The following is a 13,025-nucleotide window of genomic DNA, read 5'->3' on the forward strand; positions in this document are numbered from 1 at the left end:
AATACGTTTTGTTAATGTTTTGTTTCCAGTTAGGTACCGAAAATAAAGTTTCTAGTCATACAAAATCATCGGTTAAAATTTAGTTAGAATTTAGAATTCATGAAAGTGCCTGGCCCGTATCTATTTGGAAAAGTATTCCAGGGTGACCAGGGTGGCAGATACTTTTGGTAGTAGAAGAGCCGGCCGCAAATTTTCTAACCGACTTGATACCACGATGAAATGCACAATGGTTTCCCATAAAAGTGATGCTAAGACCGAATTCGATAGTCTGCCACGGCGGAACTTGCCGAAAGTACGAAAAAGAAGGCCACTTCCGGTGCGAAAAAAGGGGGCTGATTTAACCCATCTGATACCGAAATAATAGTAATGACAGCAGTTAGAAATTTACATGTAGACACAGAAAAGCGAAGTCTGCCAGTATTTTTTTTGCCGGAAGTGCTTGGCAGACGCTCTCAAAGATGGCCACCAGGACCCCTAATTTAACCCATCTGATACCACCATGAAACCAATTCCAGTCGGTAGGTATGAACCCTCATGTCAGGAATATATAAGTCTGCCAAGGCTTTTCCTGCCGAAACACCTTGGCAGACGAGATTATGTGAGCAAGGTAACCATCGGTTACCCTACACTAACCCATCTGATACCACCATGAAACCAATTCCAGTCGGTAGGTATGAACCCCCATTTTAGGAATATATAAGTCTGCCAAGGTTTTTCCTGCCGAAACACCTTGGCAGACGAGATTATAAGCAAGATGACCATCGGTTACCGTACACTAACCCATCTGATACCGCGATGAAACCAATTCCAGTCGGTAGGTATGAACCATCATTTCAGGAATATATAAGTCTGCCAGGGCTTTTCCTGCCGAAACACCTTGGCAGACGAGATTATGTTAGCAAGGTGTACATCAGTTACCCTACATCAACCCATCTGATACCACCATGAAACCAATTCCTGTCGGTAGGTATGAACCCCCATTTCAGGAATATATAAGTCTGCCAAGGCTTTTCCTGCCGAAACACCTTGGCAGACGAGATTATAAGCAAGATGACCATCGGTTACCGTACATTAACCCATCTGATACCACCATGAAACCAATTCCAGTCGGTAGGTATGAACCCTCATTTCAGGAATATATAAGTCTGCCAAGGCTTTTCCTGCCGAAACACCTTGGCAGACGAGATTATGTTAGCAAGATGTACATCAGTTACATGAAACCAATTCCAGTCAGTAGGTATGAACCCGCATTTCAGGAATATATAAGTCTGCCAAGGCTAGGTCTTACCCATCTGATACCTTGTTTGACAAGTCCAGTCTGCCAAGTCAAGTCTGCCAAGCTCTTCTACTATGGTGCGTTGGTTCATCCGCTACTTAACAAGTAATAAGTATTAAGTAAGTACATATATGAATGTTAGTATTTACCGTCCGTGTGTTTTTCAGCAATTGGATCGGCTTCCATCACCATTGCGATTTCACCCTGAAACCAAAGAAATTATTGTTAAGAGAAATTTGAGACACTCCAAAATTTTAACAATCATAACAGTATTTAAACTGCCGTCGTGCTAACATTAAACATAAGTACTTAAGTCATTGACGTATAAAATCTAAGGACTGGCCTTACGGGCGGTTGTCTATTGTTTGTCCGAAAATTATATAAAATAATACTCATATGCCCGAATTTTATTTGCCCGAATTTCATTTGCCCGAATTGTTTGTTTACCATAAAAATGATGTGACATACTCTTTGTTTACCAGATTATTAGATTCCAGAACGTACGAGTGCCATACGTGTTGTTGTCCATATTATTAATTGTAATAATATTATTTAATAGAATATTTAACCTCACCTAACCCACTTTTCCAGTAGTATTTCTTTTCTGTAAGGGTCGCAGTTCAAACCTAACCTAACCCATTTTTCTAGTAGCATTTGGTTTCTGTAAGGGTCGCAATTCTAACCTAACCTAACCCACTTTTCTGATAGCATTTATTTTCTGTAAGGGTCACAGTTCAAACCTAACCTAACCTAGTTTTCTAGTAGCATTTATTTTCTGTATGGGTCGCAGTTCAAACCTAACCTAACCCACTTTTCCAGTAGCATTTCTTTTCTGTAAGGGTCGCAGTTCAAACCTAACCTAACCCACTTTTCCAGTAGCATTACTTTTCTGTAAGGGTCGCAGTTCAAACCTATTTGGTTTCTGTAAAAAAAATATATTATGGCTAGTGATAATTATGGCTTACAATGATGATGACAAATGATATTATTGAAATTGATTTTATGGGAAACAAAATTTCTGGCACGTGACTAATATAGTAAACAATAAGTATTGCATATGTAATTATGGGAAACAATATAATGGCTGTTGACTATTATGGCAAATGAAATTCTGGCAAGTGGGTGTATACCCCTTACGGGCAATAAGAATGGGGCCAGTACAGCGGTGTGACACCGCTACAACGCGATTAGTTGATGAGTTCGCATCACGCACGCGATTGGTTGATGAGTTCGCATCACGCGCGCGATTGGTCGCAATTAGCTGCGTTAGGCTGCGCGTTTGGCTCGAATAGGTGAGTCACACCGCTGAACTAGTACCATTTTTAGTGCCCGTAAGGCCAGTCCATAGATATAATACGTCAATGACTTAAGTAAATTAATATTCTTAGTGCTTGAAAAAATGGAGACGTGGGCTCTCCGAAACATGTCGCGCGAGTGACTATGAATACGGGAGCTCACGGGAGTTAAAGCGTAAAATTAATACAAGTTTAATGTCGAAAAGCCTTGAAAAAGTTTATTGCAGGGTACACCGGTGGAAGACTATCCTAGGGCAAAAACTCACAAACACAGTCAGAAAGGAAGAGCTTCACTCCCGCTACTCTACCGACCTTCGGTAAGTGAAGTATGTCTACAAACGCCAGGGTTAAAAGCGACGAAAGAACTTGTAGACGGTCTCTTATAGACGGTTTTCTCAACATTGAGCTTACTAACTTTATCAAAGAAAATTTACTTAATAGGAAGTATTACTGCAATATTGTGCTGCCAGAGTGAGAGTCTATCGATCGAATAGGCAAGAGTGATAGAGCGGCAGAAACCGAACTTTCGATTGTCGTGTTTCACGGTAGGCCATGTGATTGGCCTAGTGACGCCCTCTACGCAGAGTTTTGCGTAATATTCCCTATTATGGCAGGAGCTTTTAGGACTTTATTAATACATTAATACAAACTTAAGAGTCTACCGGACCGCACTAGGATCCCTATTTTCTTTTTGACCCAGTCCACATTTGGTCATGTCATTGAGTAATGACCAATCGGCCAGAATTGGAACAATTACTCAAAAACAATGTTGACATATTAATAATTCCACGCTCGATCAACTCTCACCCACTCATATACATATCTTAATTTTCAACACAACACGCAACGAATATGACTAAATGCATCCTACACTACGCTAAAATAGAATGCAAGTAATGCAACTCATCGTAACACCAGAATTTCAAGACCCGTGTCAACGGGCTTGTTCTATAGAATTTTCTTAATTAAAACAACATAAAAAGCTCAGGTTATGTTGGACATGTTGTTTACAATTTGACCGCCCACTAGCGAATGAGTACAACCTGATTATAATATTCAAATTCGGTATGATGTCGCAGTTTGATTGAGTGTCTTTGGATTTAGTTTCGAGAAAGGACATTTGAAATTTAAATTTAAATGAAAATCTTAATTTTCAGGCAACTAATGGCCCATAGATAAATACTTTAAAACTAGCATACATATTATAAAAATATATCCAAAAATTAAAACACACACTATAGCTGCGATGCATTTCGCTACCTCGCTGTGTCAGGGTGCCGGCCGCTGAATCGCCGAAACTTTACACCCTTCGGCCAAAACTCCTCCTTGGTGAAGGTCGCTAGGTTCACTAGGTTGGTGGATTTAATGTTAATTACAGAAATCATCATTCTACGCAGACGAAATCTCAGCAGAATCTAGTATTTAATATTGACAATAGCATTTAATTAAATTCGAAAAAAGTTACTTAATAAATGTTATCAATCATCAATGTTATCATTTTGTCTAATTAATTACGAAGAGGATTTTATCCTCCTCATAGTCTAATAAAACATGGTCTTCTCTTCCCAGAGTGACACAGGCCTACGTCACAATAACATGGCCGCTATATATAGCGCTATCGCATATTATCATATAGCGCTGTCGCATGATGACGTAGGCTTGTGTCAGTTAGGTGACCTAGAAAAGACGGGAAGAGAGTACCAGGCGGAGTATATTATTATACCATGATCCTCCTTAATATTTATGATGTTGTCAGTACAACACAGAAAATATCTTAATTAAGTCTCCTTTAAAAGGATACTTTCCTTGTTTACAACTCTAATTGGCAGAAGGCGAGCAAAATTTTGCTTCCTACTTTAACTGCTTCATAATTTCAAATTTTTATTTTATGCCTCCATTAAGCACAACTGCACGTGTACGTTTTTACTGGGAACTAAATAAACTACTAGGAAATAAATTCTAGTTTTCTATAGTAGGCATTCGACAGGGTTACAAAGGGGTCTGGAGTAAAGGGCTGGATTTTTGATATTAATTAGCTTATCAACCATTTGACCATTTGTCTCCAGCGGATCCTTAACTACTTTGGACACGTGGCCAGACAGGAGTCAGATAACTTGGAAAAGCGCATTGTGGTCGGCATGGTGGATGGAGGACGGGGTAGTGGACATCCACCGACTAGGTAGATTATTGTAAAGAAGGCCTGCCAGAGATCTATTACAGGCGCCTATTATTATCATTCAGGCCTTTAACATCTTGACAGATGATTTATTATTAGGACGGCGGAAAATCGTGCAGAATTTGGCGCACAAAACAATACCATTATGTGGTCGTAACCCTCAGCCATGAGGAAACGAGGAAGAGAAAGCGCAGCGCAATCAGTAGCCAAATACATTGTGCCTTCATGCAGACTTTTTAAGAAAACAGCAGACACCCGCGACTCATAAGGCCTCATCCAGGCCCCAGATTCCTTTTCGCGGGCCGGATTGTAAGAAATTTTCACACAGACATTCTTTACAGATCCGGTCAGCGCAGCTTTGGTTATAGGTAACCCTGCTGTAAGGGAAGCTTTATTGCTCTTTGGTCAATTGGAGAATACATTTTATCAAGAATTATTGGTTATATATTTAATACTTAAACGATAACTACTATTATATTATAATTCCGTGGAAACATAGTAAGTAGGGTGCATTGTTCTATAATTCCTTGAAATCAGACATTTCAAAAGCCTTCATCAGAATTACGATATCAATATACTATTGTTTTCCCGTTTGATGAGTAACTTGTTATCAACGTACCACGCGCGATAACATACCTAACAAGCTTAAAGTTAAAAAGGCCTATGTGCTTGAACATATAAGTCATTGAAGGCCGTTTTGTGTCTGAATTAAGGTAGCGCCAGACAGTCTTGGTGTGTAGGTGAGTCAGCAATGGAATTCTATAGGTACCATGTTAATTGGCCATTTGTGAATCTTATTTCAAGGGATTAAGGTATACGTATGGTCAGGTAAGTGTTGATGTTGATAGTTTAAGGACACGTCAATTAGCGTTACGCATTATTTATTTGTCAATGTTTTTACGCGTGATGTAATGGAGGGTTTTATTGGTTTTAAGGACGTATCGTACAAACAGCAACACTAACTGTCTCTGTGGGCCTTATGCCTTTTGTAATAAGGTTTACGAACTGTCAGTTAACAGTGTGGACGATGGTACGCGAAGTAAAGTCAGCAAAAGAGTGAGAGGGTTTATAATTAGACCAGTTTCTTGACGGCGTTTTGCTTCGCCAAAGATTTTGTGGCAAACCCAAGGTGGAGATGAAGATGAAGATGGGTTACAGAGGCTCCAAAAGAGAAAAGGGATGGATATACCGTATAATTCTTGACTGATCATATATTACTGGTCAGGCTTTAGAAAAGTGAATAGGTATTAGTGATGTACCGACTATTGATTTGGCCGACTAGCCGACTAATCGGCGCTCGAATGGCCGATTAGTCGGCCGACTAGTCGGCTAGTCGGCCAGATCATTAGTTTCGTATAAGTATTGCTCCTTTGGTTGCGCTATTCATCATATTAGCTTGGCTTTTGGTGTTCTCTACAGGTTTAAAGACCTATCACAAGAATCCTCGTTCAATTTCTGTCTTTAGTTCTTTTATTTTGCGATTTTGAACAGACCGTCAGTACAGCTTGTAGGAGGTATTTCCAAGGCTCTGTTTCCCGTACGAAGTCGCTAGTTAAGAACCTATCCCCTGTGGTCAGCGTCATTACGAGCAACGTGCCCTGTCTAGGTCTCTAAATTTAACAATAAAATTGATAGTTCCTCGTGGCTCTACCATTAAAATAAAGATAATAAAAAAATAACTATAGAACTTGCACATGAAATTACACGAGAATCTGTTGAGATCGACCTTTAGAGGAAAAACCATACGATAACGATCAAACGGTCAATTATATGAACAAAAGTTTTCGTATGCAACCCTGAATAGGTATTTTAGTAAAATAAACATAAAACGTATGGTAAATATTGACTGTTGATTTCTATTTTTCTGTTTTTCTTTCACTAATAAAGTGCCGACTAATCGGCCATTTTTGCCGACTAGTCGCCGACTACAAATGTGGGCGGTTAGTCGGCTTTCCCGACTAGTCGGCGACTAGTCGGTACATCTCTAATAGGTATTTATGTTAGGGCACCGACTGTAGCACAGTACACACTTTATTTTACTGAGCAATGTTAGACCTTAACTCGTTGCCACAAGAAATACGACTGGTCACTTAACTGTGTCCACGATATCAAAACTTATGTAAACACTTCACACTTACATCGACTAGCAACTCAGTGCTAACATAGTAACAAACACTGGGAAGCCCTGTGGATGTTACCTAATATTGCCGATGCCCACCGCATAACAAGCGAATTGGGTCTGGTAATATAGCAACTGAGACCTACGGATTTCGAATCAATAACAACTATGTCTAATTAAAAATTACGCATATATACAGGATGACATATATTTCACCAGCCATACTCTGCGTAAATTAAATATGTGTACAAAACGCCAGAATTTAAAGAATTTATAGGTCATATTGAACAACTTTTTTTTTTATGTAATAGTCAGCAAACGAGCAGACGAGCCGCCTGATGGGAAGCGGTCATTGTCGCCCATGGACATAAGCAACATCACAGGAGCCACTTAAGCGTTGCCGACCCTTGAGAACTCTAAATACCCGCTTCTTGAAGAATCCCATCCCATTCCATGTCGTGTGTATTATGGGACCAATGCCGAAATCGCGAAAATTTGGCTGTTTCATACATTCCGGCTGATGTGATACCGCTAATTTCTATGGAAATTTTAACCACCAGCCAGGCAGCCACGCGTATACGTATAGTGAACGCAGAGTATGGCTGGTGGTTAAAATTTCAGCCTGTATACACAATAAGTGCATTCCAGTTGCCAGGGAGATTTTGGGATTAGACTGAGTAACTTTTATACAGGACCAACCCCGAAATCGCGAAAAAAAATTTACCCTCCCATAGAAAATGGACCAGCCAAAATGTATGAAACAGCCAATTTTTTTCGCGATTTCGGTGTTTGTCCCATAGTAAAAGTTGCTCAGTATAATCCCAAAACCTCCCTGGCAACGGGAATGCACTTATTTTTTGGCTACCCTGTATAGGTACTAGGATTCTTCAATTCATCGTCTCAAGCATAATTGTCTTAACGATGCAATGCAAGTTTTCAAGTCAAGTAGGAAGGAATTTAAATCAAGGCCGGCGGTAAGAAATGAAGGCCGAATCTTTTAAGACCGCGCACCGTCGCATGCATGACTTAATATCCACTAGCCGCCCAGAGACCTATAAAAAGGTCTCCTGTTCCATTCTAATTTGAATCTTTGTTTTGACAAATCAAAATTGAATTTTACTTGGCAAGGTTTGACGTATGGGCGGCTAGAGTTTAAGGTGATATTAGAGCCCTCTAAATTGAAAAAATGCCCCAGAACGAAAATACTGGCCTCACAAATTGGTATTCTTGCGTCCGCACATCATTTTATCGGTATCGGTAATATCGGTCATTATCGGCGGTTGAATTCGGCGAGCCAAATTGGTATTTGCGTCCGCACCTCCTGATTCGATCGGACAATTGAATCAGATTGGTGAAAAATTTACTAATCTGGATACGCCTTTATTGTCAATTTCCATAGTAAAATGAACAGTAGTGCAGCTGTCGTTGGAAATGGACTGTCACCTTAACGTTGCTGGTGGAAGGTCGACGCCAAACTACGCCAAAGATAAACTTAGTCCCGTCTCGATTGTGGATATCATTAGTTATTCAAGCATGTCAGATTAATATATGAGTGATATCTTGCTACCCTTGGAGTCTACCTTAACCACTTTTTAAATGGAGTTGGTTAGTTTGGTCCACGTTCATGCTATAATTGTATGTATGTATAAACTCTTTATTGTACAAAACACACATTTATGGCACAGGATAGGCAGTACAGAGGGCACAGAGGCGAACTTATCCCTTTAAGGGATTTCTTCCAGTTAACCTTTGATAGTGCTAATACTTAATCTAATTGTACTTGTACGAATTTTCTTAATCTGACGGACAAGTTCGCAACACATTCTCCGTATGGCAGGCTACCATAAGGGCTGTAAAGGCAAATTTTCTAATTGAACCCAATTTTCAGGACTAGTCAAATTCCAAAGCTATAAATTGACACGTCCCGAAAACTTCAGATAGCCATCAGATATATCGGAGCATCCAAGGTGTTCACAATATCTGAACACGCACTCTAACGCCCTGGCGTGTTCAGATATTTGTGAGCGCCTTGGCCGCTCAGATATATCTGATGGCGACTGTACATCTGGCAACCTTACACGACACTATACTATCGTGTCGTAATGGTGTATTGGCCCATGTATGGTAAAAGAGGTAACGGCCTGAGATGCGTAGTTTACTTGTGTGGGCAGATTCGCGAACACGCGAGATTCTTTATGGTAATGCGTTAAGTTTCTATCATAACAAAATACAAATTAGTTACGCAGATACCTATTTATGGTATCTTGCTTGATATTTGACGTGAGCTGTACCTACTGCGTATAGTCGCGATGATACGCGATGATACTAGCGATGCAATATGTGTCCGCAAACTAAAAACCGTCCTACTAGAAATGGCTTGCAATAGTTGCTATACCATTGACGAGTTCTTCGATGGCCACGGGTCATTGGCTCAATCGCTTACCTACTACATTATATAGGAATATATTTAATAAAATGTTATTATTATTTGGTTTGTAATGTTATATGTAAGATAATTGTAAATAAGATGACTTGTAAATGTAAATATTTAATTATTTACCAATAAATATCATATCATATCATATCATATCGTACAGCTAAACTGTAGCAGGCGTGGCTCACTCTGCGATTTCATCGCTTTGCTACAGGTAGGTAAAAGTACATCCGTTCCACACCAATTTTGGTGGCTAGCCGTAAGCCGCGCGTGGCGCTGTCGCCACCTAGCGGCCACATATCTGTCCTGATCGTAACAGACGCGTTTTGTTAGAGAGTGAGTCTTCTGTACCTAGTACTATTATTTATTCTGTGACTGTAGTAGTCAAAGACGAGGCCATGTCACGAGCACGCTAATTATAACATTCTGCCTGTAACGGCCAGAGTTCAACGAAACACTTACGGCGACTTTCACTACACACTACATGTCGGGAATTATGATTCGATTGCTGTCGCTTATTGTTTAGGAATCGATTCAATTATCGGTATAGCTAACTAAAGCATTGTGTTAGAGTCGGAGCAAGCTAAAGGGGCCCACAGATTACCAGTTCGCCGGACGATATCAGCCTGTCAGTTGTTCGGAGCTATCAAATTTTGCGGCTGATATCGTCCGGCGAACTGGTAATCAGTGGGTGCCTTGCTGCCTTTCTACTGAGGCGGACCGAGCGGGTATGAGAGAAATCAACCCAAAGGTAATCCATAGTCTCTTCTCCGCGCCGCTGGATTACAACCAATGCTATTGATTGATTCCTCTTATAGCCACTCGTCTAAATAATAATAATTCAGCCTATACACGTCCCACTGCTGGGCACAGGCCTCCTCTCATGCGCGAGAGGGCTTGGGCTATAATCCCCACGCTAGCCAAATGCGGATTGGGGACTTCACATACACCTTTGAATTTCTTCACAGATGTATGCCGGTTTCCTCACAATCCCCTAATGCTCTGCAAGTCTGCATTGTGCAAGATGTAATCGCAGATGCCTGTATTGTAGTTAACTAACACAAAAGTGGATGATTTTAAAAGGGCAAGTATGTATACAAGTATACAATGCATTAAACAATACACTGCTCTCAATTAACCTTTATTGCAACATCGTAATTGTCTTCGCAATTAGAATATAGGTACATATTTAAATTGTTGCATGTAATTTTATTTATTTATTTATTGGTATATTTTTTACTGCTCATTCTCTGTATCTTTAGGTATTTAAATAAAAGTAAACAAAATCTACCCTCAAATGGCTCAAGCCAGTTGAGGGTAGATGAAAACATTACATGATCAAATAATGTAGGTTAAAGTCAGGATGTTCAGTGACAGATCCAGGTGTTTTTGTATTTGGTTGGTTAACCAATAAATGTTATAACTACCCGAAAATGTACAAATTATTTGTTTACTTTTATTTAAATACCTAAAGGTACAGAGTATAGATATACTTCGTCTTTATTAGCATTTAGAATTTCAGCATTAGTCATATATATAATATGCTGATTATATGACATATTCAATACAGACTAACTATAGCTGATAAGTTGATAACTTTGTTATCAAACCATTTGTAAAGATTGTTGTAATTTGTTGTTATGACTAATTGATAAGATACATTTTCTATGTTCTTGAAAAACCCATTTTTAAAGGAAAGAAAAGACAAAAAGCTGCTCTCAATATTTCAAGTAAATTGGTTAAAAATTACAACCTGTAGAGGAGAACATCTGGATATATGAAAGCATTGCCCAAGCTGAAATGGAGACCTTCACTAACGCTTGGGCAATAATAATGGAATAAGCTGGAAACAGGAAGATCAGCGCTGACTTTAGGGCTAGCATTGTGCTGAGGCGTAAACTATATACTTTGTTTTAAATTTAGTTTTTGTAACACAATATGTTTGTATAAAATGTAGTTTGCCATGAATAAATGATTCTTGATTCTTAATAATATTAGGTAACATGATTATTACCAGACATCATAAATTTTATAGCATTTTCGGTGCAGCGGAGTGGTGTTAACAGAATTGGTATAAACAATTTCAACCCTAATGTTTAATTAGCGGTAATTACTTTAATATTAACCTTAATATCATTTCAGTTGGAATTATCTATACCAATTCCGTTAACACCACTCTGCTGCACCAAGAATGCTATAAAATTTACGATGTCTGATTATTACTTACTTAAAAATGTTGTGACTCTTAATGCATGAACAGTTTGTATGTATTATGAATCAACTGCACAACCACAGAGTATCTCTTACACGGGGTATCATATTGTGTAAGTATTGAATTACATTGTGGGTGGGATGCTTCTAGAATGTGGTATTTATAAAGCAATTTTTTTTGTGGTTAAAACATAGCAGCTTAACTACTGTCAGGCAATTAATTTGCCTCCTATATCATAAAAAACCGGACAAGTGCGAGTCGGACTAGCCCACCGAGGCTTCCGTACTTTTTAGTATTTGTTGTTATAGCGGCAACAGAAATACATTATCTGTGAAAATTTGAGCATGAGTTACAGCCCGGTGACAGACAGATGGACAGTGGAGTCTTAGTAATAGGGTCCCGTTTTTACCCTTTGGGTACGGAAGCTTAAAAAGGGACCTGATAGGGTGTTCGAAAGATTTACACTGTGTCTCTTAACAACAAAGTTGTATAGATAATTTAAGAACATCTCAGTTGTTTAAATCATCCTACTCTATTTATGCAATGTTTTTATAAGAATAATATTTATTTCAAAAGAACCTTGTTAACAAATATCAATAGGAATCCTGTGGCCCCACACGTCAGTATTTCAAAATACAAACAATACTTCCCAGCCTTCAGCCAACGTTATTTAAGCCGTTTGGAACGTTTTCAGCGCTGGCATAATATCCTAATTAGCGCAAATAACACTCCCACTGCGATTACGAACTCCGTATTACATTACCAATTTTAGACGATGACACTACATCACTATATCCCAAGGTTACGAGGATTTCACACAACTAGAGCAGCAGAAATGTTCCAGAACAAATTTCGAAATAAGAATACCCATTATGAAGCTGCTAATCAAATTCCGCAACACGGAAAACTGAATTAGACAATGCGTTTCAACCAAATAAATGCGACAGGTGTTTTAAATAAATACGCAAAAACCACTTACGTTGTTTATCAGCTTTATATCACCTTCACATCCATTAAGCACTTACACGAACAATTAAATATGTAAATTAATAATTTGAAAACATGAAACACGGATTATTTACAATTATACAATATTTACAAATAGTCCACTTTCTACACAGCGCGACACTTGTGAAAAACCATAGACTAAACAGATGATTGACGGAAGTGCAAGAAAGGGACAGGTATAATAGTGATGTCGGTGATTTCAACTATCGATAAATTTATCGCCAGCTGATTTTGTTTATTCAATTCAATTTCTTTATTTCAGATAAAGCATACATATCCATATATATTATTGACATTGACCAACAGGTTTAAAAGCTATTAAAATAAAACTATAATTGAGCCCTTTAATGTGCAAAAAGTGGTAGAATTATAATAAAGAAGATCTTTGGTAAACAATTGTAATTTCAAATTTTTAATTTAGGACAATTATTTTATATATCTTATAGGTACAGAGTAGAGATGGAGTGGGGAATATTCAATACTTTCACATTGTTTATTTATGTAG

The 13,025-nt window shown here is 38.7% G+C and overlaps 1 protein-coding gene across 1 annotated transcript in view; it reads right to left on the bottom strand.

The window, feature by feature from the left end:
- The window catches only part of LOC134798913 (OTU domain-containing protein 7B-like), a 33,586-nt gene extending 20,872 nt beyond the window's left edge, over positions 1 to 12,714 (bottom strand). The window contains exons 1-2 of the mRNA XM_063771336.1: positions 12,492 to 12,714; positions 1,426 to 1,480 (exon numbers count right to left, since the gene is read on the bottom strand). Coding sequence (XP_063627406.1) covers positions 1,426 to 1,468 — 43 coding nt within the window. The 5' untranslated portion in view covers positions 1,469 to 1,480; positions 12,492 to 12,714. The remainder of the gene's footprint in view (positions 1 to 1,425; positions 1,481 to 12,491) is intronic.
- Between the last annotated feature and the right edge of the window lie 311 nt (positions 12,715 to 13,025).

This window comes from Cydia splendana, chromosome 17 (genome assembly GCF_910591565.1).
Source record: "Cydia splendana chromosome 17, ilCydSple1.2, whole genome shotgun sequence".
Lineage (NCBI taxonomy): Eukaryota > Metazoa > Arthropoda > Insecta > Lepidoptera > Tortricidae > Cydia > Cydia splendana.